Source organism: Brachionichthys hirsutus, chromosome 2 (genome assembly GCF_040956055.1).
Source record: "Brachionichthys hirsutus isolate HB-005 chromosome 2, CSIRO-AGI_Bhir_v1, whole genome shotgun sequence".
NCBI lineage: Eukaryota > Metazoa > Chordata > Actinopteri > Lophiiformes > Brachionichthyidae > Brachionichthys > Brachionichthys hirsutus.
The window spans coordinates 11,745,668-11,766,439 of record NC_090898.1 but is presented as its reverse complement, the minus strand read 5'-3'; the positions used below and the strand labels follow the sequence as shown (position 1 = coordinate 11,766,439).

Genomic DNA, 20,772 nt, shown 5'->3' with positions numbered 1-20,772 from the left:
ATTGTATATTCATCTTGGAACCACTGAAATACGGAGGTTTGAATAAAGAGCGAGTACAACTCAGGCCATATAACTCAACCACCTACGAGCTAATTGCTATGTTGCACGCTAAGCTTATGCTAACAGCTAACAGGTCAGGACGTTGCTAATGTTTACCGCACGCCGTAATTCTTTTTTTTTGTTTTGTTTTCATAAAACGGCTTGGAAGTAACGTGCATGTTAATTTAAGTCATTACCAGCTCGCTCTCTTTCCTCTTGGTCCAAAGCAACAGCTCGCAGAGATCATTTAACGCTTTAGCCCGGCGGTCGGGCAGGCCGCGCTCGGAGTCGGATTGATTTGATGCTGCACCAAAACTGCGCACACAATGAGAATAAAGAAAGGGAGGAGGTCCTGCTGCAACCACAGGCGCCTCTGCATGCATACATTCACACACCCAAACACAACGGACGGATGGTTTATTACCGTAATCTGGTTTACATTGACAAATTAAAAGCATTTTATTTATTTCCTAATCTCACTCCCCACACTAAAGTCCTTACTGTATTAATCTACCTAATCATTGCATTGCAGTAGAGAGGGAAAGGATTAAACGGCTTTGATTCAGGAAGATTTCTTTGTGTCTTCACTGGCATCTTGCTGCAAGATAATGAACTCCAAGATCAGTTTGGCTGTCCGACAAGGCCTCTCCATTACAACGGAGTGGCCACAGTTTTCGAGCAAATCAATTTTGCATCCCTGCACCACCTCTGAAATGACTGTAGCTCCAGAGACATCCACCACCTGGTCAAACATGGGACATGAAGATAGTGTTTGATAGCAAAAGTATTCATCCCCACATTGTATTGTTGTTTTGCACACATTGCCAGGTGTGTGTGTGTGTGTGTGTGTGTGTGTGACCATCATGCATTACCTGGTCTTGCTTGCCCCATATTACTTGTAATGGTGCAGTGATGTGGCGTAAGTGCTCTTGTAATGCATATCTTGATTTCTCACTGACAAGCTCCGTAAACACTGACAGAAAAAGACAAGCAATTAGTGGTCCATCAAAATGTTCGAATGCTTTACATGCTAAATTCTAAAATGTTTCCCAACAAAATGCACCAACCTTCCTGGTAAAATGTGTTGTGAGGCTGTCGAACATCTACTAATCCTTGAAGAATCTAAACAAAGGAGGGGGTGGGTTCTGTAAAATACAGCTGCTTGTCATGCATTGCGAGTGTACACAAAAATAATTCCGTAAGGTGCATGGGCCTGACCTGCTGAGGGATCTTAAAGCGAACATGCGAACAAAGTCTGAACATGTCCTCCATCTCCTCAGGTGTTGTCGGGATTAGCAGGTTAGTTAATGTATAATTGCTGTGCTCCAGGTCCTGTAGATGATTATCAAATTTGGTTTCACGTGCGTGTCTGATACCTGCGGGATAAAATGTGAGTTGACATGACATGAGTAATGACACGCTCATATTTTGACTGGAACAATAAACACTCTTACCCAGATAAAATGATATAAATGACAAATGAATGGCTTAGTATGAATCCTGCTCTGTGTGAATTAACCTGCTGTGAAAGGGTTTTTATTATTGCGATTCCATAAAATTAGAGCACCTGCATGAGAAATTCTAAGAACTGATTAGAATTTAAGCAGTAAGTGTATAATCACTTTCTTTTTTTTCTTTTTTTTTTTTGTATTGGGCTGTTGTATTATATGCCCTGTTTGTCTGTGTGTGTGTGTGTGTGTGTGTGTGTGTGTGTGTGTGTGTGTGTGTGTGTGTGTGTGCGTGTGTGTGTATGTGTGTGGTGAAGGGTGTAAGATGAATGCAAATAATAAAATTGTAATGTAATGTGGAGGAGACCCCAGGAAGAAAAGCAACTGAAATATCAGTTGCTAATGGGGATTTTAATAAATGAGAATGAGAACACTGTGACCTCATCAGAATTGTTGCCTCCAACTCCCCCCCATTTCCACTGAAAACATGAGAGTTTACTAATTTTTGCATCCAAATTTAGACATGGAATAACACGTGTTTGCTTATTGATGCTGCACACACACACACACACACATTGACTGACCATCTGGACAAATGAGAGTCATGCCACAGATCTCTGAAGGGTAGCAGGCTGCATAGACCCCAGCTACATTCCCCCCCATGGAGGTTCCAACCAGATGGAAAAGCTTCTTGTTTAAACCAATGGTTTCCACAAACTGTGAAGGAAAAGGCACAAAAACAGCCGTCATTGGGATAATTTATTTACATATTAAAAATAAAAATATTGCATCTGTGTACCTGATGGATCCTTTCGGCTTGTCCCTGAATAGAGTAATCATCTGTGTCTGTGCGTGTTGTCCCTTCATGACCAGGCATGTCCACACACACGATGTGCAGATGTTTTGGTAGATACTAGAACAACAGAAGAGGGGATGCACAGCTTTACATTAATCAATGAATGCTTGGAAGCCAAGAGGCCGTGATAACCGGAATCAACCGCTAATCAGCTGATCGACCGATATTTTTTTATATGAATTTCACAGAAACCAATAAGAGCAACGTGTTTTTCTGAGATAATGATAAATGATTAACAAGCGGGCTTTGAGAATTCAAATCCTTTCAGCCTTCCTGTTCTTCGGCATTTGCATAACCTAATCCTTAAACTGTTTATACCTATAAGTCCTCAGTCTGGTTTTACACAAACATTAAAATTCACGGCCCTCGTGAGTTTTGAAGTAACTCTTATGTTCAATGTTGCAGAGCCCGACCTTGACAACAGTGAGCCACGCGTCTTTGTGAGCCGAGAAGCCATGCAGCATTAAAATGGAAGGTCTCATTCCAGGCTTTCCTCGGTAGGTGTAACAGAACCGATAGCCGCCGCAGTCTGCATAGCGCACCTGCAGGCCCAGAGTCCTCCTCCAGTACCTGAAGGGAGGTATGTCGTTAAAATATCATAATGACATCATTATGGAATAAGTGGAAAGGCTGGACCTCACCAGTAATATACTTTAATAAGGGCTGCAGGCCAAAGGAGGACGGACGCAACAAAGGCCAGAATGGGAATAGCTAGCGTCCCCCCCGCAATGATGAACAAGTTCACCACATTTAGATCAGCTGCCATACTTTACCTGTAAAAGCAATAGCACATCAGAGGAGAGGTAAAGTCAATATGTGTGCAATAAAAACGGAATAAAGAACAATAATTCAGCAAAACAACTTGTAAAACATCATAAAACGGCACAACATGTCATATCAACTTACTTTTCATGTGATTATTTTCCTTCTTTCTCTTGTCACAGTCAGAGAGGCTTCTGGAATCTTTATTTTCACGTGTTGAAAATGTAAATAAATAACTGAAATTGAAGATGTTTTTTTTTTTTTGTCTCTGTATAGTACAGTTAGTCCTGGCACATTATGTTTGCTCTGAATAAACACATTGATTATTACTCCTCATCATTGCGGGAACCGGGCCACTCCATTACTCGGTCAGGCTTTTAAAGTGAACGTACACAACTGCGTTCTCTGCTGAGACCCAGACTTGTTTCACGTTGCCGTAAAATCTGGGCACAAGCTGGATTCTTGGGTGGGTGTTAATTCAGTGTAAATGGAAATATGTGCTTTTTACTTTTGAGTCATTCCTGATGGACTCTTTCCTTCTGCAGTTCTGCATTCTGCAGTTTTACAGTTGGTCAAAATGAGCAATGTGTAAATACACACTCATACATCCGCGTCCACTTTCAAGCTCCGGCATCGGGCATCCAAAAGGTACCACTGGGTGTCATAAAAGAGACTTGGAGTCAGTCCTGAGGCTCTGGGAGCACCCCGTATATCTGTATCATGACACCCACAGTCTGAGTCTTCATCCTCTTGGGTTTAGTTGACAGTGAGGCTCCGGGTGCAGACTTCTAATCCAGCTGTGGATTACTTAATTTGACTTTGGTTGTAGACATAGTGAGGATTCCTTTACCGAAGTGAGGAAGCAGAACTCTTAACATGAACATGCTGCCCTCAAGAGGTGACACTGACTTGAGATGTTCAGTGTATCAAAATGGTGTCCTTAAAAAAAAGTCCCCTGTTTTAGATACATGTTGTAACAACATATATTAAATTACAATTCCTAGCTGGGGGGGTTAACAAAAGATCCAGCTGCATGGAAAACGATAAGATTTCAGCCCACAACAACCAAAAACTAAAAATGAAAAGACAGTTATTTACCAGGACCATTTGTGGATTATGGATTCATATGGTAAATATTTGGCAGAACTCTGCTTAACCAAAGGACTAACCTTGTTAGTGTCGTTGAGGATGTTGTTTTAATTACGATACTCATTCTCTGTGAAAAAGACTTTCATTACTAGCAATCAGAGCTACACGTAGGCCGATATTACGTAGTAGAAATGGCATCTAATTCAGCTGCACTGCTCTGCTGCATCCCTCGTCCGCTACGGATGACCTACATGCAAACTGGAGCAGAACAAATGGACTGGGCAACTCCAAAGGGATGCTCGCCATGTGTGGGAACCATTTTCATTTGGGTAACTATAGTGGAACTTTTCCTTAAATTGCTCACATGAACAGTGTATTTCCCAGGTTGCCTGAGCTGCAGCCTTGAATCCAGACAGGCAGCCTTTAGTCAGGAATACCAGGAATGACACAGCCAATATATCAGAGCCAAGCTGAGAATCAGATGCATTATGATAGACAAGTCACCCACATGGAGCCAGCGGTTTCCTCTGGAGCTCTGAGCTGATAATGAAATGTTAGATATGCTGCGCCTTTGTCTATGGTACTGCAATAACCCCACAATATACCAGCAGCTGTACTGTATGCCACCCACAACCGGTCACGTTAAATACAAATAGAAACCGATGGAACCTTTATTATCCAAGGTGGATCAAAAGACAGTCTTAAAATAACAAATTGTCAGGCAAAAACGGGAGCCGGAGTAAGTTTGATCAGTGGGTTTAAAAGTTAATGAGACGTCAATAAACTGCACAGCAACGATGTTAGCATTCCTGCAAAACAGACCAGCTCAATTCAAACAAACGAGGGAGTTACAATTTATCACAGAACTAAAGTCACTTGGCCTGAAGCCTAAAAAAATATAACCCTGATGACATCAAAACTAGCAAAATGTATATTTCATGTATATTTCCATTTTGGGTATTTTTCTAGAGCAGATTACTGTGCTTATATTATTTCCCCATGTTGATAACAGCTACAATTTTCCTCCCAGAGTCCAGAAACATGTGTCACCTTATGGTCACCTTTCTGTGGTTCAGCAACTCCAAGTTGGGCAATGAGGGTCATTCATTCTATCATGCGAATACCGATTATTCAAGGACACTTAAAGCAAATGTGTTTAAGAACTTTAATTGATTTGACTCTTAACATATTAGAGCACTAATTACTAAACTTTAAATCAAACACAGCTGAACTTTTTTTTCTTCACAAAATACTTAGAATGCATATATGACTGAGCAAATTATCATAAATCCTGCAAATTATTAAATATATTCATTTTCTAATGCATGAAAATGTATGGTCATGAGAAAAGTCTAAAACAGATGGCCAGTTTTGTTTTGAGCCTGTTTGAAAGCTGTGTTATTCCTCTCCAATAAAACCCCCCATTTCATGTTACACCGGTTTCTCGCGATGGCATGCAGTAACAACAGTTCTGAACTAATTATAGTGTCAGGTAATGCTGGCGTGCCTGTTTCCACTGGAGCAGCTATGCAGACTGCGGTCACATAATTAATGGGTGATACTAATATATACGTGACTTTCCTGTTCTGTTCTGTTTTTCTCCAACTTAAAATTGCTCATGCATCAATGTCCTTATCAAGATAATCTTTAAAAGTTAATAAGGAATTGTCAAAGTGTGTTCTTTCCATATGATAAAAACATCGAAGAAAATAGCTTTTAGCGTTCACTGATTCCTAACTTATTCGTGTCCGTCATGACATCCGCTGATGTGCTGTTTCATATTCGTAGGAATTATCATGCATTCAATCATGGGCTGCCTTATTGTTATAATATTTATTATTCTGACAAAGTGTTACATTTAGGGCGGTTTAAACTCCAGTGATCCATCTAAAACCTTTACATTCATTAATAAACCTGTAAGTCATGATAGTAAACACAAACACAGCCCAACTGCATTTCTTTTAAAATAACAGAAATACAAACCAACTTATTTATTTCCACACAAAAACTGACATTCTTTCATTAACCTGTCCGTCATCTAAAATAGAGAATCTTAAAAGTTAAACAGTGTTAAGCATGAGGCAATCCTCTGTAATAGTGCACATATGATATGGGGGGGGGGCAAGTGTGGCGAAATCTGATACCAAATATGGATTCCCTTATATGCATGTGTGTGAGTGAAAGCGTGTCGTCCTCAGTTCCTGAAGAGCACAGCAACCGTCACAGCAGTTAGAGCCACAGCAACCGCCGGCCCCCAGATGATCCATGGCTTCTGAGAGAAAAGGAAAAAAAAAAAAAGCCATAACACAGAAATGGAAGCATGAGCATCGCCCTATACGATACGATGTGAAAATAGGCACCCAGAAAAGGCCAACGCCTTGACAGAGACAGCTTGCCATTGAGACCAATGCAGCGCACAGAGAATGTGAGTGCAGATAAAAAAAACATCACACCAATCAGAAGCCGAGTGAGAGCGACAGTTGTTAAGCTTCAGCCAAACCAGACACGACAAACAGATGTCAGATGTTGGAACTGCCTAAGTAGAGAGGGTTGGTTAGTATGCTGAACCCTGACCCCTGATTAAATCATGCAATGATCGAAAACACTGATGAAAGTGAAGTGATACTTGGCAGGAGTAATGTGTACCTTACTACCACATTGCACCGAAGCACCAATACAGCAAAGCCAGGATAAGGCCGATGACTACGGCTTGAACAGGCAGCAATAGGGACGTCTACAGAGGGGAAGGTATATGATAGCAATCAACCGCAATGGGACATACTTTAGTTGGGCACAGCTTCTTTTTTAATAAACCACTCTGTCAATAGTTGGAGTCTGTGATTGGTGTTTACACAAAGTGCAGTCACACATGGGTGGCTGTCAGTTTCTAAAGGCCACGGTAGAATAGCGGATGAGCTGCAGATGTTCCAAGATAAACAAGAAGGCAAAATATATGCTGCTTTTTTTGTTTGTTATTTATCCGATAACCATCTACGACAAGCCACTTCCTTTTTGTTAAACAAAATAAACACACGCTCACCTTTGTTCCTTTCTCCTGTAATTCCTTCATGCTTGCTTTGCAGTCCTCAAGTTCACCTGCCAGAAACTGTTTTTCTTGCGCCATCTCCTCATATTTTTCCTTCAGGTCCGACAGCTCCGTCTTAGCCTCCTCACACTAGAGAAACGCATTTGACATATTTTTTTTTTTTTACTGAAAGTAGACTAAACAAAGAACCTCCATAACTTATTGCTTGAATTTTCAATTCTGAATGTTGCTTTTTTCTTCTTCTTTTTTTTACATACATACTTCCTCAAGAGTTATTTTTACTGAGCTCGTACTGTGAAACCCTGCTAGTGTTTCACAGTACGAGCTCAGTCTCAAATGAAAACGTGTTTTGCATTCCTTTCTCTTCACACACCCGCTGCCCTCAGGAGAATCATGGCTGATTCATACAGTATGTATACATTTGAGGAAAGACTTTGCTCTGAACACTCGCCAGCTTGCTGTGATCTATCACTGAGCTGCCATCTGCCTCTGCTCTCTCTGTGCTCAGTCCTCTTCTGCACAGATTGTAGGTCAGCTTACTAGATACTAGGGCTTTACTATATTTTATTGGAGCCTACTAAATGAAATGGCAATACGAGCACTGGAACGTGAGACTTTGGTCGTTTCCCTTTTTGATTCAGTGACTTAAGGAGCAAAGCCACACTGAGATGAATGACTTGTGGATAAAGACAGCTCCATCGCCATTTAACCGCCCCTTCGGTGGGCGTGTCATCGTGGTGGCTCATTCCTGAGCTTCCGTCTTGTAACATTTGAACTGATTATAAGATAAGCTGGCTGGTCAAATAGATACTACAGATCAATATACTGAAAATGTACTTTTGTGTAGAATATATCTGTCTTCAAACCTTAAATTAAGTATGCAGAAATGGTACAGAATGTTCGCTTGCAAGATGGAAAAACAGTGACTGCATGGCCCGGATTAGAGGGTAGAAGTGTTATCCTTTTTGGGAGTAATTCCCGGCCCTGATTTTGACATGCTTGTCACTCTGTCAGTGATGTTTTTCTTTTAGTTTGAATTGCATGCCTCTTTCTGCAGAGTCTCGCTGCGGCTGTCTGCTTCATCCAGCTGGGTTTGCAGCTTGGTGCTATCCTGCTGGTTCTGGAGCTGCAGCGCCGCCTTGCTCTTCTCCAACTCCTGCTGGGATCTCTCCAGGGCCTTGATACTGTTGCTCAGCTCAACATTCTGGGCACGTGAACTACTCCCAATAAAAGAAAAAAGAAAAAAAAAGACACTGAGGTCAATGGGTAAAGTATCACAAAAAAGAAGCCAGTAGGCATACATAGCAAAGCATGTTGGGGCAGAGGGAGCACAAATGTGGGGGTGGGGGGGGGGGGGGTGTATCGCAGTGCACTGACCTAGCAGAGTCCTTCTCCAACTGCTTCTGTTTCTGCAGCACTTCCTCCTTCTCAGAGCGCAGTGCTGCACATTCACTCTGCAGGTTTCCCTTCTCTCTCTGGTGAAGTTTGCAAAGTTCCTCCTTGTCAGCCCTGAGCGAAGCACACTCGGTTTGCAGACTGCTCCTTTCCCTCTGGTGGGCATTGATAATGTCTTGTTTTTCAGATTGCAGCACAGAACACTCCTTCTGAAGGCCATTACACTCCATCTGCATGGACTGCAGTTCGCTGGCTGTGAAAAAAGTGTTTGTTTTTTTTGAAAGGCTTGAAAGCTTTTAGATGAAGTGCAAGTTTGTATAAAGCTCTGCCGACGTGAGTGCACACATTTGAGTATATGGAGACATTATTTCTCTTAATGGTGGAAAACAATAGAGCCATATTTCACATCATTGGGTCAACACTTCATTCTCAAACAAAAATAATGATCATTTTGGCCTGCATGTAATAACCTTGTATTTCGGCAGTCTTCTGCCACTGTTTGCTCTGCTGTTGAAGGTCTTGCTGCAGGTCGTCGATCCCACGCTCATATTTGCTAGCAGTCTGACGCCATTTGTCTATGTCCTTCGAGGCAGCTGACAGGTTAGTCTGAATGGAAGCAACCTCGTGATCCCGCTCTTCAGTGGCCACCTGCAGGGCCCGTTTCAGCTCCTTCGCCTCGCCGCGTGCACGCTGCAGCTCGTCGTGTGAGCTGGAGGCGAGATCCAGCTGCTCTCTGAGAATGACCATTTCATCTCGGAGCTGCCGCAGCTGGCCTGTCAAGCCCATGTATGGTGTTTAATACACAAGTCGATATTTTGGACAACACTGAATGCATATATACACAAAGAATGTTACCTTGAAGAAGTTTGATCTGTTTTACAGATTCGTCAGCTTGTTGTTTATTTACTTTTCTCTCGTCTTCAAGGATACCTGTTGAAATACAATGACATTGATGCCACGCATGCGTTGTTGTCTATGTATGTGAAACGTTTAGGTAAAGATCAGTGTGTATCTGACAGCACAGATTTGAGACGTTACCTTGTAGCTCCATGCATTTGTGCTTCTCAGTATTAGCGAACTCCTGAGCTTCTCGAAGTTCATCATTCAAACGTTGGATCATTTTTTCTGAATCGCTAGAGGACCCCATGTTTGACCTGGTCCGCTCATCTGACAGGGGAATCAATAACGTCAGAATCGTTTTAATTCGGATTAGACTATACTAGATTATCCATTAAAACTTAAAGGTTAAACTGTAATGGTGCAACTGACAGTAATTCAACACACCTAAATATAGCAGCTCCCAAAATGTCCACCATGTTTAAAGATTCCTGACACACCAGATGATTTCCCAGGACATTAAAATCGGACTATTACATAAACTAATTGATAACCCTAAAATAGACAATTGCATTTCCTATCCGCCTTTCATGTCATAGTCTCCATTAACCCAACAATTCTCTGGCACAAATCTATGCTACTGGACGCAATGCACAAAGGGCTCTGTTGCGTTTCCCAGAGGTGAAAACAAACCCCACATATTTTTGGGCTTTGCAAAGCACACTGAATAACTCTGTCGCCTAATCTAACATGGCTAGAAAAGGAAATGACCTCATGCCAGACTGAGAATTTGTGCAGCGGGTGAATCAGCACTATAAATGGACACGTTAGAGGACCCAGACTGTCACGAAATGCCGCTTTCGCTGTGAAAACGGTGTCATTGTTGTTTGTACACGGTCGCATAAACACACAGGTTGGGACTAATAGTATTATGAGAGCGCATAAATAGAGGCCCCTAAAATGAAGAGAATACTGGAGGCTGGTGACACCCTCTGACTCAATCACATGAATCACATGCTCTATGCCGGACAAAGAGGGATAGCTGGTCAACACCATCCCGCGAGTGTGTGTGTGTGTGTGTGAGAGATTGTGTGTTCCTTCAAGGCATACATATGTTAATAGATAGATAGATAGATAATGAATATATTTCAGATAAGGGCATCTAATAGGTTGTCTAATATTTATTACATCCATCATATCTTAATGTTAAAGGCTGATATCTAACAGTATTACAAGGATTAGTCTACATCCCAAAATACCTCTGACTAGTGGGGATATTGGGCATCACGCCGGGAAAAGTGAGGCCGGGGAAAAAATGTAGGAGAAAGTCTTTTTTTAGCTCAAGTGCTGAAGGCCAGAGCCGTCATGCTCTATCTTTCCATGCTGTTGGGTTCCTTCCCGATGAATGCGACGCGCTCTTTAACTGAATCATGGTTAGCACTCCTGTCTACAGTATTCAGTGAAGCTCTGCTAATCTCACGACATGGGGGATTTTAATGTCCAGTAACAAAAATGTGGTCAAATATGAAGAACATCCTTATTTCTTTGGAATGCATGAGGCACTGCTGCCAGTAAGACAACATTCTCTGCGTTGTGCTGTTTATAGGCTGTGCAGTGTAGCGTTACAGATTCTGTCATCATGCAAAATTGATTCACTCAGTCAGAAATTTGCACACGGCAACCCCTGCAATTTATATTAATAATCCCAAATTGCGTTAGTGCATGTTAGTCAGCTGATGTGCTTTCTGTACATTGAGTCTCCATCTTTTAATTAGTGATTCCAGAAGAATCCACATAAATCAAGGCCATCGACAGCGTTGAAACCAAATTATTTGCTGTTACAGCGACAGATGCGCTTCTTAAGAATGACGCACATGCTCCATCTCTCCTCACACGGAGTGAGTAAAATATGCTTTGTCACGTAAGAGTCACGAACAGCAAAAAAATGCCGAGTCATTTCACTTCAATTCTGTGTGTCTGTGTTTTCAGAGTAGCAATAATAATGCTCGGTTACCTTTAATGACTGATACATTATTCAGGGGATCACTGAGCTCTTTCTCATCCATTTACTTGTCTGGAAAAAGAAAGTACAAATAAATATTATATGAACAGACAAATAAATATAAAGAGTAAATAATCACATATTTAAATAAATATCATAGCTGGCTTGCTCTTGTTACAGTATATATAAGTACAGTATATGAGTATTGTTAAAGGTAAACTTAAAAGAAATGTGCGTCTATCTATAACATGTACTTGTGGAGGAGGCAGTCAAATAGTTTCTGCAAAATTCCCTTTTTAAGATTAGATTACGGAAAAAAATGTACGTTAGAAGATTACAAATTCAACTTGGCATAAATATTACCTTAGGTGATCCAGGAGCTTTAGTGCTAATGTGCTGAGGCTAGAGCGGTCCCTGACAAGAAGAACCTTTCTCCAACTGTCAGATTTTTTCAGACGTGAAATGGAACAGTCCAAGCAGTAGGAGAGGGGGGGGGGGCACCGAGGGGATGGCAGACACCATACACTGCATCACCCCGCTGCTTGGGAACTGACACGAGTCGCAAAAAAACATCTAATTGAGGTGACAAGACGATTGTGGCTGAGTGTGGTTATAAAAGGCTCCCCGAGATTTATGCTGCATGACTATCCTCATAAACAGACCCCCCCCCCCTGTTTTGTGGCCGGAGTCTGCGCCCTCTCAGCTGTAGGTCATGTATCTGACTGGGGCATCACCAAAGCTGCAGCTGCTTCCTCACACAGAGGGGTTTTGTTCAGGGAGCTGAGCCGCTCCCTGAACAGTTGGTACTGATGTAGAAACCTCAGAGATGACACAGATGAGGGAGTACCAGTGGGAAAGTCTGATATGCTGCAGCCACAGTCTCAAATTTTGCCCTGTAGTCATTTTCAATCATGACATTTTTGGATATAAAGGTTAGAGCAACATGCCTTCCTAAAGGGTCAAATTATTATGTAACCATTACAGGGATGAGAGGTATTATCAATTTATTTTATAGTTAACCTTCTCTGAGTTTTATTGGACTATAAAGTATAACAGCCGCTTCAGCATATTTTGACATGCTTGTCAGTCTGAGATTAAATCTGTGCAATCAAAGAAAGCAGTGCCCTGCCCTTGTCCACCATGGCTCAGTGATATCTCATTACCTCATTTCCATGTAAGCAAATACATGTCGGAAGGAAGCGATTATAGAAATAAATGACATTGAAATTTAATGACTTTAAGTTACTTATTCTCAATTGAACGTTTTAAGCCAAAATAGTTGCGTAATCCCACACAAAGTGGAACTCCTGGTAACCCTGCTCTATATGGATATGCATTCGTGTAATACTGATACCACAGGATCAATGGTTAAAGTAAGAACAGCCCTTGTGTCAACAATCGTTCCAGATCAGTGCTTACCTAATGTTATATTACACAGAGGGCATGATAATTGCACGCTTCACCCTGCTCAGCGCAAACTGGCTGGTCAATGTTCAGAGGAGCCCGTGACGCAGATATCGGCAAGGATCGAAATGATAGCCGTCAGTTTATAAAACTTCTTCAACGCTAACTAAAATGTTAGTATGCAACAGTGTGCAGCTGTTGCATACTACAATACTGTCGATACAGTACTGTCAATACAATACTACTACAGCAAACGACAAAGTAATTATCTGCCGAACAATGCGATTGATCATTTATATTAGAATTAAGATTGAAATAGAAGCTCTGGGTTTCTTAATGACTTTAAATTTTACAAAGCAAGACCACAGCTTGTGGGGTAGTCTAAAAATGATGTAAAGGTTTATGAATTAAAGCTCCCATTCATTTACAGTGGTTAATTATCAACCATTTCAATTGTCTGATTAATTTTCTATGAAATGTACAATGTTTTCTGACTGGATCTTCCCACAAATGAGAATACCAAATCTAAGGACACAAGGAGGCTCAAAAAGCAAGTAACATCTGTTCTTGACAGAGTCAAGTGCAGAGTAAACACACTTCACAAGCAGATTTGAACCATTTGACGCTCAAACTAATGCAATTTATTATCGCAGTCTTTCATTCTTTATTAAGGCTGTAATGCCCAATCTTTGTTGAAACTTTTCAAAAGGGCAGCTGATTCCACATTATGATTATTTTGACATTAATGGATTTGTTGCATGGCTATGAAATGCATTCGTTTTAGCTGGGCATCTCATAAACAAGAAACCGAGTATAAACCTATGTTTGGCTGGCAGTCAATACGCACACAAATTCACATGGGTTTCCAAATGACCACGGATAAGCATCAATAGTAGGCCCAAGCAGTCACACTTTATCTGATGCCCAACAGGCTTCAAGCCCTAAAACCTTAGATTGGTGCTGCCCTTATGGACGCTGTGATCGTGATCTTTTTCTTTTCTGATTTGCATGGTTGGTGGGTATACTATTGCACCATGACAAATATTACGCTTGCATTTGGATAACAGATAAGGTGGAAATTGCATTATTGTCTTGGCAGGTGTCTCAGTGAACTGGCCAACAAATAACAAATTGAAAAGCTGTCAGCTATCAGGATCATATCTGTAAAGATTTATTGTTCTTCTCACCGCCTCAGAGTAGTGGTATTCTACCACCTGTCTGTGGGCACAGTTTCTTTAGGAGAATGACACCATAGTTCCTGAAAACAACAACAACTAATGGTTGGTTGAATGGCTGATTACAGGATTGGCAGCATGTCTAAAGTGCTCTTGTATTGAATTTGGCTAATGGCAGCTTGACACACAAACATCAAATACAGTAACTGAAAGAAGAGAAACAGAAAGAAATGTTTAAAGTTGTCCCTGAATGTTAACCTAAAAACAAAAACCTAATACAACCTGATATCTGATACAAATCCCAGTCATGATGTACAAAAAATGAATTCATAACCATTGAAATTAAGAAAACACAACATAAAAAGATCCATAAACTACAAACACTGTAGTGATTGTTGTTGTGTGAATAAAGTTTTGCAAATAAAACTTGAACAGCTCTGCTCCTGTAAGGAAATTGACCATTAGAACCATAGAAACAGAAAAAAATAAAGTCTACAAATCCCTAAATAGCAAAACTTTCCACTTCAGTCCTTTATTGCTGTTCGTGGAATGTTTTGCAAAAAGGTATTAAACAATTTTTAAGTTATCCTCAGAAACAAAGCACATGTTTTTTTTTGGCTTATTATTTTTTTTACATTGTTATTTATTTACTTATATATTTCTTTACTTATTGTTCATAGCAGGTTTGTGACTTTGAAATTATCTTAACCCCCCCCCCCCAAACAGGTCAAAGGGGTTAAAAGACGCTTCAGGGCTGACAGCACCAAAATTCTTTAATGAGAAATGACGTTCAGGGCGAACAGGAGGAGCAAGTTAGCCGAGTTAGCCGCCCCTAGCACAAAGTCGCTTTAATGTTCGAGAGAGAGAGAGAGAGAGAGAGAGAGCGAGAGAGAGAGAGAGAGAGAGAGAGAGAGAGAGAAAGAGAGAGAGAAAGAGAGAGAGAGAGAGAGAGCGAGAGAGCGAGCAGGAAAAAGTTTCAAAGTTGCCTAACATCTGCGGTGGGTGTTTCCTTTTAAGCCTTTACGCGTCAGCGCTGCGCTCCCTCCGCGTAAGGCTTACATTCGGGAGTTAACCTGAAGTGCGGATGGGGACGTCTGCGTAAAAGGTTCCAGTTACGGTTAATCTGCGCTACTTTATGCCCAGAAAGTAAACTCCGGGGCGGGTAGGAGGGCGTGGAGGTGGTGGTGGGGGGGGGGATTACCTAATTTCCTACGACTGAGTCTCGACCGTGTTCTGATCCCCGATGACTTCCTTTATCTCGGCATGGATTTGGAGTGAACGATTTTGGTTTCCCGAAAATGTTACATGGGCAGACCTGGAGCGTCCGCCGCCCGGAGTGGACTACCCGCAGCTGGAGCACTTACTGTGCGCCTTCCCCCTGGCTGTCGTCATTTATCTACTAAGACGACTCTTTGAAAGGTAAGGGTGAAGCCTCGTTTTCCGTTTAATGCCTCACTGGTGTCCCCCCCCCCGTGGGTGAGAGCGCGCACACGCACACACACAGCAGTGGGCTTCAAAGTCTTAACCTGTTGTTCACGAAAGGGGGAAAAAACAAGAGCCGGTTCCAAAAATAGGAATATAATAATAATACGAACGTGACTCCCCTGCGGGTTTAACGCGTGACGCGTTCTTGCGCGACACACGCGTGTCTGAATCCAAACAGAACCCACTCCCCGTTCTTATTGTCCTGTTGTAATAAAGTTAGGGCAAAATGCCTGCGCAAGCAACTCAAACACGGGACGAGCTGCTTTCTCATGTGACAGATAATTACCCCCCCCCCCCCCCCTCCCATTGAGAAAAAAATAAATAACTTGACTGGCTGGAAATGACAGTTTGACTTGTTCATTAATGGATTCCTAAAAACGGTTGGATTCCTTCACCCGATCAGTGGAAACTTGTCTGTGTTAGTCACTTGAATTTACCAAGTGAAAAGTGCAACAACTTTCAGCTAGAATTACAGGCCTTTGCAAACTTTCTTGGGAGTGCTCATTCAGTCTCTTCCCTGTTTTTATTTTTGTGGGGGGGGGGGGGGTCTATGGCTCATAACCAAGGCAGGGAGAGACTGAAATGTGGCGAACGTCTTGAGTTTATGCATAAGAGTTTGTTGTTGACTCAACTAGACGATCTCGTGCAGACACTATTTGGTCCGTATGCCGACCTGGTTGCTCATTATGCTGTTCAGACGAGGTGCTACATTCCCCAGGAGCAGCTTGCCTGTGCCCCCCGCCCTTTTCTTGATTTTCCTGATCTTCTCCCTCCCTCCCTCCCTCCAAATCCACACACACACACACACACACACACACACACACACACACACACACACGTCAAACATTACTTTGTGGGGGAAACTGCTGATGCTGAACATTTCATGTCAGTGAGGAAAGCCTTTGGCCAACAGATAATAGTTCACTTATTTCTGTCGTTCAACAGTGTATCTTCATCCTCTGGCTCTCCTAGTCCTCATCCGAATGTCTCTCATAATAACAAACCATGTTATGTCCTTGCTTCCACCCCCCCACCCTCTCCCGCCTTTATATTTTGCTTTCATCTGTGTGTGCAGGCTTGTGGCCAAGCCCTGTGCCCACATACTTCAGATTGAGGCAGGAGTGCCTCGACAAGCTCAGCCCAACGATGCCCTGGAGAGGGTGTATCGGTCCAAAACGGTAGCGCACACGTTTCTCCTGCAGTCCGTTATTTCACACTGGAATACAAATGTCACTGAGCAATACATCCTCCTTAAGAATACTTGTGTCTTTAGTAGACTGTGACATGATATTGTGTGTTTTTCTTTTAAAGCTTTTGATTACCATTTGTCTTCTCTGCAGAGTCAAGATACGAGGCAACTGGAGGGACTCTCAAAGCAGCTCGACTGGGATGTACGGAAAATACAGAGATGGTTTCGGGTCCGTCGGAACCAAGACAGGCCCAGTATGCAGAAAAGGTTCTGTGAGAGCATGTAGGTTTCTGCTGAGCTGCTGCATACACTCATTACGTTTATTGTCAGTCCACACTGAGCTACAGTGACAACTACCTACTAGAATGACTGTCACAAGGTTTGTAGTTGTGGTTTTAAATAAGATTTTGTAAAATAAATTGTGTGGATTGCCTTGAATTCTGGACCAGGCATTAATACTCCTCGGGTAAAATCCCGTAACATTTCAGTAATTGCCATCATGTCCAAAAATGATAATATTCAATTCAGGCTAATAAAAATGCTACTGTAAAAGCTAAGAATATGTAAACATGTAACAAGTGACCGGCTGTTTTCCCTAATTCAAATCTTCTTTCACCTCAGGTGGCGATTTACATTTTACCTGGGTATTTTTATCTATGGCCTTCGCCATTTGTGGGTGGTGAGTTGAATTCATGTTCGGCATGTTTTTATACAGGAATACGGTTCTTGCGTGTGGCACAGCTTCCTATTGAACGTTTTATGCCAGATCAGAGACAACTTTAACGACATGCACATTTACTCTGTTTCTGATAGTCTCCTTGGATGTGGGATCTGAGGAAATGTTGGTACAACTACCCTCATCAGGTAAATATTCTTCCTTGATAAACTGCATAATAACACACCTGACTGCCTGTATAGTGATTGGAACCTGTTTAGCTTAATTATGTTAGTTGCCAATGAGGCTGCATATTTGTTGAAGGTGTTTTTTTTTCTTGCTCCACTCCCTCCTAAAGCCTCTCAGCTCTACACAATACGTCTACTATGTATCCGAGCTGGCTTTCTATTGGTCGCTGATGTTTTCCCAGTTTATAGACATCAGACGTAAGGTGAGACATCAACGCTGTTTGTCTTTCTCCCAACAGCCTTCATGCTCACATTTAAAATGCTTTTTCTTAGTTAGTCAGTTTTCCCTTAAACTAGTCTAACTTTCGCACAATTAACGCTTCCACTCTATTAGCATTGACTCATAATATCTTCTGGAAGAACTGGTTTGGCAGGCGTTTTATTTTTTTTGCATTTCCTCAGATCAGTATTTGCACAGAGACTTTTAATTGTTGTTTTTACCTGACAGCAACTTCTAGTCATTGTTACATAAGCCGCAGTTAATTTTAGTAAACGGTGCCGGTAGATTTAGAACCCTTTAACCCTTTTCTTTGACGACAGGATTTCATGATCATGCTTGTCCACCACCTGGCCACCATATTGCTCATCACATTCTCCTATGCAAACAACATGGTTAGAGCTGGCTCGTTGGTCATATGCGTGCACGATGCATCAGACATCTTTCTTGAGGTAAAGATCATGGCAGTTGTTGCAAGAAGAAAAGTTGGTTTAATCCAGCGAACCTTAATGTTCAAATGTTTGCAAAGTTTGCAGTATGGTGAATCAAATATGTCTTCAGGCAAAAAAATATGGAACAAAAGTGGAAATTACAGCTGAGGCTCTGGTGTTTATTTGTTCCCCAAGGCTGCGAAGTTGGCCAACTATGCCAAATACCAGAGGCTCTGTGATGGCCTGTTTGTGGCGTTCAGCATGAGCTTTTTCATTGCTCGTCTTGTCATCTATCCTTTCTGGTAAGAAAAACAAGATCTTTTAATTAGTTTTTCCTACCTTGTGGCATTTAGCTATCAGAAACACGTTCCACATTGCATATAGTGGGTGGTCTGTGAGGTGTGGTGATGACCATATATCCAGATCTGCAGTAACCTCTGTATGTGTGTGTTTTGTTGCAGGATTGTTTATAGTGTTCTCTTTGAAAGCTGGGAGATCATGGGACCGTACCGAGCCTGGTGGTTGCTCAACGGGTTGCTGCTATTGCTGCAGGTTCTTCACATCATCTGGTTCTACCTCATCGCTTGCATTGCCATCAAGGCAATATTCAAGGGAAAGGTAACATCTGTCTGTCTATTGCGTTTAGTACAATTTTGATCCACGGTGCCATTATAGTTTTATGGGCTGCAGTGTCGCCATTTGTCCACCAACTTGGTCCACACTTCAGTAACGTAGAAACGATGAGTCGCCACAGGTTGAGACTGTCTTACTTTCATATTTGCTCATTACATTTAGACCTTTATTGTCCCCGGGAGTGAAGCTATTAATGTTGTGCAGTAAATAATTAATCAGAGAATTTGTTCTTATGAGTCATTCATCCGGCTATCCCTTGATTATTTTTTCCGTTAATACTACAGGAAGTGGTATTAGGTTTATTTCGAGTGACCGTCAAAATAGAAATTGATTTTAATTTGCCCACTGCTTGTTTAAAATATTTGAAAACGTAACTCTTTGAGTGCCATTGACGTCTATAGACGTTTTTGCTAACCCTAACATTCACTTGCTCTTCCAGTTAGTACAACTGTCTATCGTATTTGTTTATTTTTTTTTATACAGGTGTCTAAAGATGACCGCAGCGATATTGAGAGCAGCTCGGATGAGGAGATTTATTCCAATAGCAGTAGAAATCCCAATCAGACCCTCAAGCCAAAGGACAGCCGTCACACTGGTAACCTCAATGGAGAAACCCACGACCACTAACATCTGTGAGGGACTTTTTTTACCCCCCCCCCCCCCCCCCCCGGATGACATCTCCTCACCGCCTACGTGCCTGTGTTAGCCACGTTGTCAGACACCTTGAAAGAACATGTTGAGTTGTTCATATTCGAGAGAGGGCTCGCATACAGAGGAAATCCAAATGTGGAATGCAGGATTTGACTTGTTTTTCTGAGCCAGGTTTACACTGTGTGTCGTTTACACCTGCTATTATTGCTTACTGGATCAGAGACACATCTGTCTGCACATTGCTGTGTATGTGAGTTCGTTAAAGTAAAGTAAAAAAAAAAAAAGAAAGAAAAAAGCCAAAGCTTAGCGGTGCATTTTTGCACTGCTACTTTAAAAAAACTCATTTTATACATGTAAATACGTAATATATTGTATAGCTGTAAAACAAATTACTGCATGTTGCTCACTACCTGTAAGGAATGTCTTTCTGTTTGTCCTGGATTTGTTGAGAACAATTCACCCGATATGCTTCACACCCGACGAGTGTATTGCTCTGGTACAAAGGACGGTGCAATGTAGAACTTGGACTCACGTGTTCGATATTAACTTCAAGCATGTGCACAGTGCTCTGTACAACATTATAAAGCAATAAAATGTGCCTGTGTTCACATATCTTGGGTAGCATATTCTATTTGCGCCATGGTTCAGGGGTATATTGATGGCGATCTGAAGATGTGCAGTGTTGATTGTGGTACGATTTGGACACATTTAATGTTAAACTTTCAATAACCAAATTAACACTGTGTTGCGTATAGCTGATTTCAGTGCTCTGTTCCGAGACAGGCGGGTCAGATAGCAATGAGTGAGTCAGGAAAGTGATCACTTTTTATTATGTAGACATAAACCCCATCAGTAATTAGAACGTTTGATAAGTTGTGCCCTGAAAAGCCACCACACTATTCATTGCTCCCATTTCTTAAAATACTACATTGCTGCTGTCAAAGGAGCATCTGCTGTATATTCACTGTTACTGACAGATATAAAATAATTATTTTAGGCTTCACGTCAAGTACTTAAGTAAAAATACTGCTCTTTCACGTAGGAAAATCGAATTTATCAGAATAAGGATCCTACTTATGTTGTGGATGATGAGTTCGACTGTGTTGATGAAAATGCTGATAATTTTCATTTGTGATTTTTAATTTAATATGAAAAACGCCACAAAGTGTTATAATAGTTTAATTTAACATTACTTGTTAAATAATCCAAA

At 41.6% G+C, this 20,772-nt stretch overlaps 3 protein-coding genes across 6 annotated transcripts; 1 reads left to right on the top strand and 2 right to left on the bottom strand.

The window, feature by feature from the left end:
- Positions 1–601: 601 nt before the first annotated feature.
- Positions 602–3,115, bottom strand: abhd6b (abhydrolase domain containing 6, acylglycerol lipase b). Its single transcript, XM_068748785.1, has 8 exons — positions 2,985–3,115; positions 2,757–2,913; positions 2,287–2,400; positions 2,072–2,204; positions 1,258–1,415; positions 1,107–1,161; positions 912–1,012; positions 602–781 (listed from the first exon to the last, which is right to left on the bottom strand). Exons 1-8 carry the CDS (start codon positions 3,107–3,109, stop codon positions 602–604), a joined length of 1,023 nt encoding a protein of 340 aa, XP_068604886.1. The 5' UTR covers positions 3,110–3,115.
- Positions 3,116–4,898: 1,783 nt separating this feature from the next.
- slmapb (sarcolemma associated protein b) lies at positions 4,899–11,885 on the bottom strand. 4 transcript variants are annotated; one of them, XM_068749336.1, is made up of 10 exons: positions 11,838–11,885; positions 11,487–11,546; positions 9,674–9,802; positions 9,491–9,565; positions 9,106–9,408; positions 8,618–8,888; positions 8,286–8,457; positions 7,235–7,369; positions 6,841–6,928; positions 4,899–6,466 (listed from the first exon to the last, which is right to left on the bottom strand). In XM_068749336.1, the coding sequence occupies exons 2-9, from the start codon at positions 11,536–11,538 to the stop codon at positions 6,845–6,847; spliced, it is 1,221 nt and encodes a 406-aa protein (XP_068605437.1). In that variant the 5' UTR covers positions 11,539–11,546; positions 11,838–11,885; the 3' UTR covers positions 4,899–6,466; positions 6,841–6,844. The 4 variants fall into 4 exon arrangements, with proteins under 4 accessions (XP_068605437.1, XP_068605444.1, XP_068605452.1 ...); XM_068749343.1 differs by having other exon boundaries at positions 4,899–6,463; XM_068749351.1 differs by lacking the exon at positions 6,841–6,928.
- A 3,345-nt stretch (positions 11,886–15,230) lies between these two features.
- On the top strand, positions 15,231–20,174 carry LOC137901543 (ceramide synthase 5-like). Its single transcript, XM_068745586.1, has 10 exons — positions 15,231–15,472; positions 16,614–16,716; positions 16,879–17,009; positions 17,349–17,406; positions 17,541–17,591; positions 17,741–17,833; positions 18,171–18,299; positions 18,474–18,580; positions 18,740–18,896; positions 19,395–20,174. Exons 1-10 carry the CDS (start codon positions 15,297–15,299, stop codon positions 19,536–19,538), a joined length of 1,149 nt encoding a protein of 382 aa, XP_068601687.1. The 5' UTR covers positions 15,231–15,296; the 3' UTR covers positions 19,539–20,174.
- The last annotated feature ends 598 nt before the right edge of the window (positions 20,175–20,772 follow it).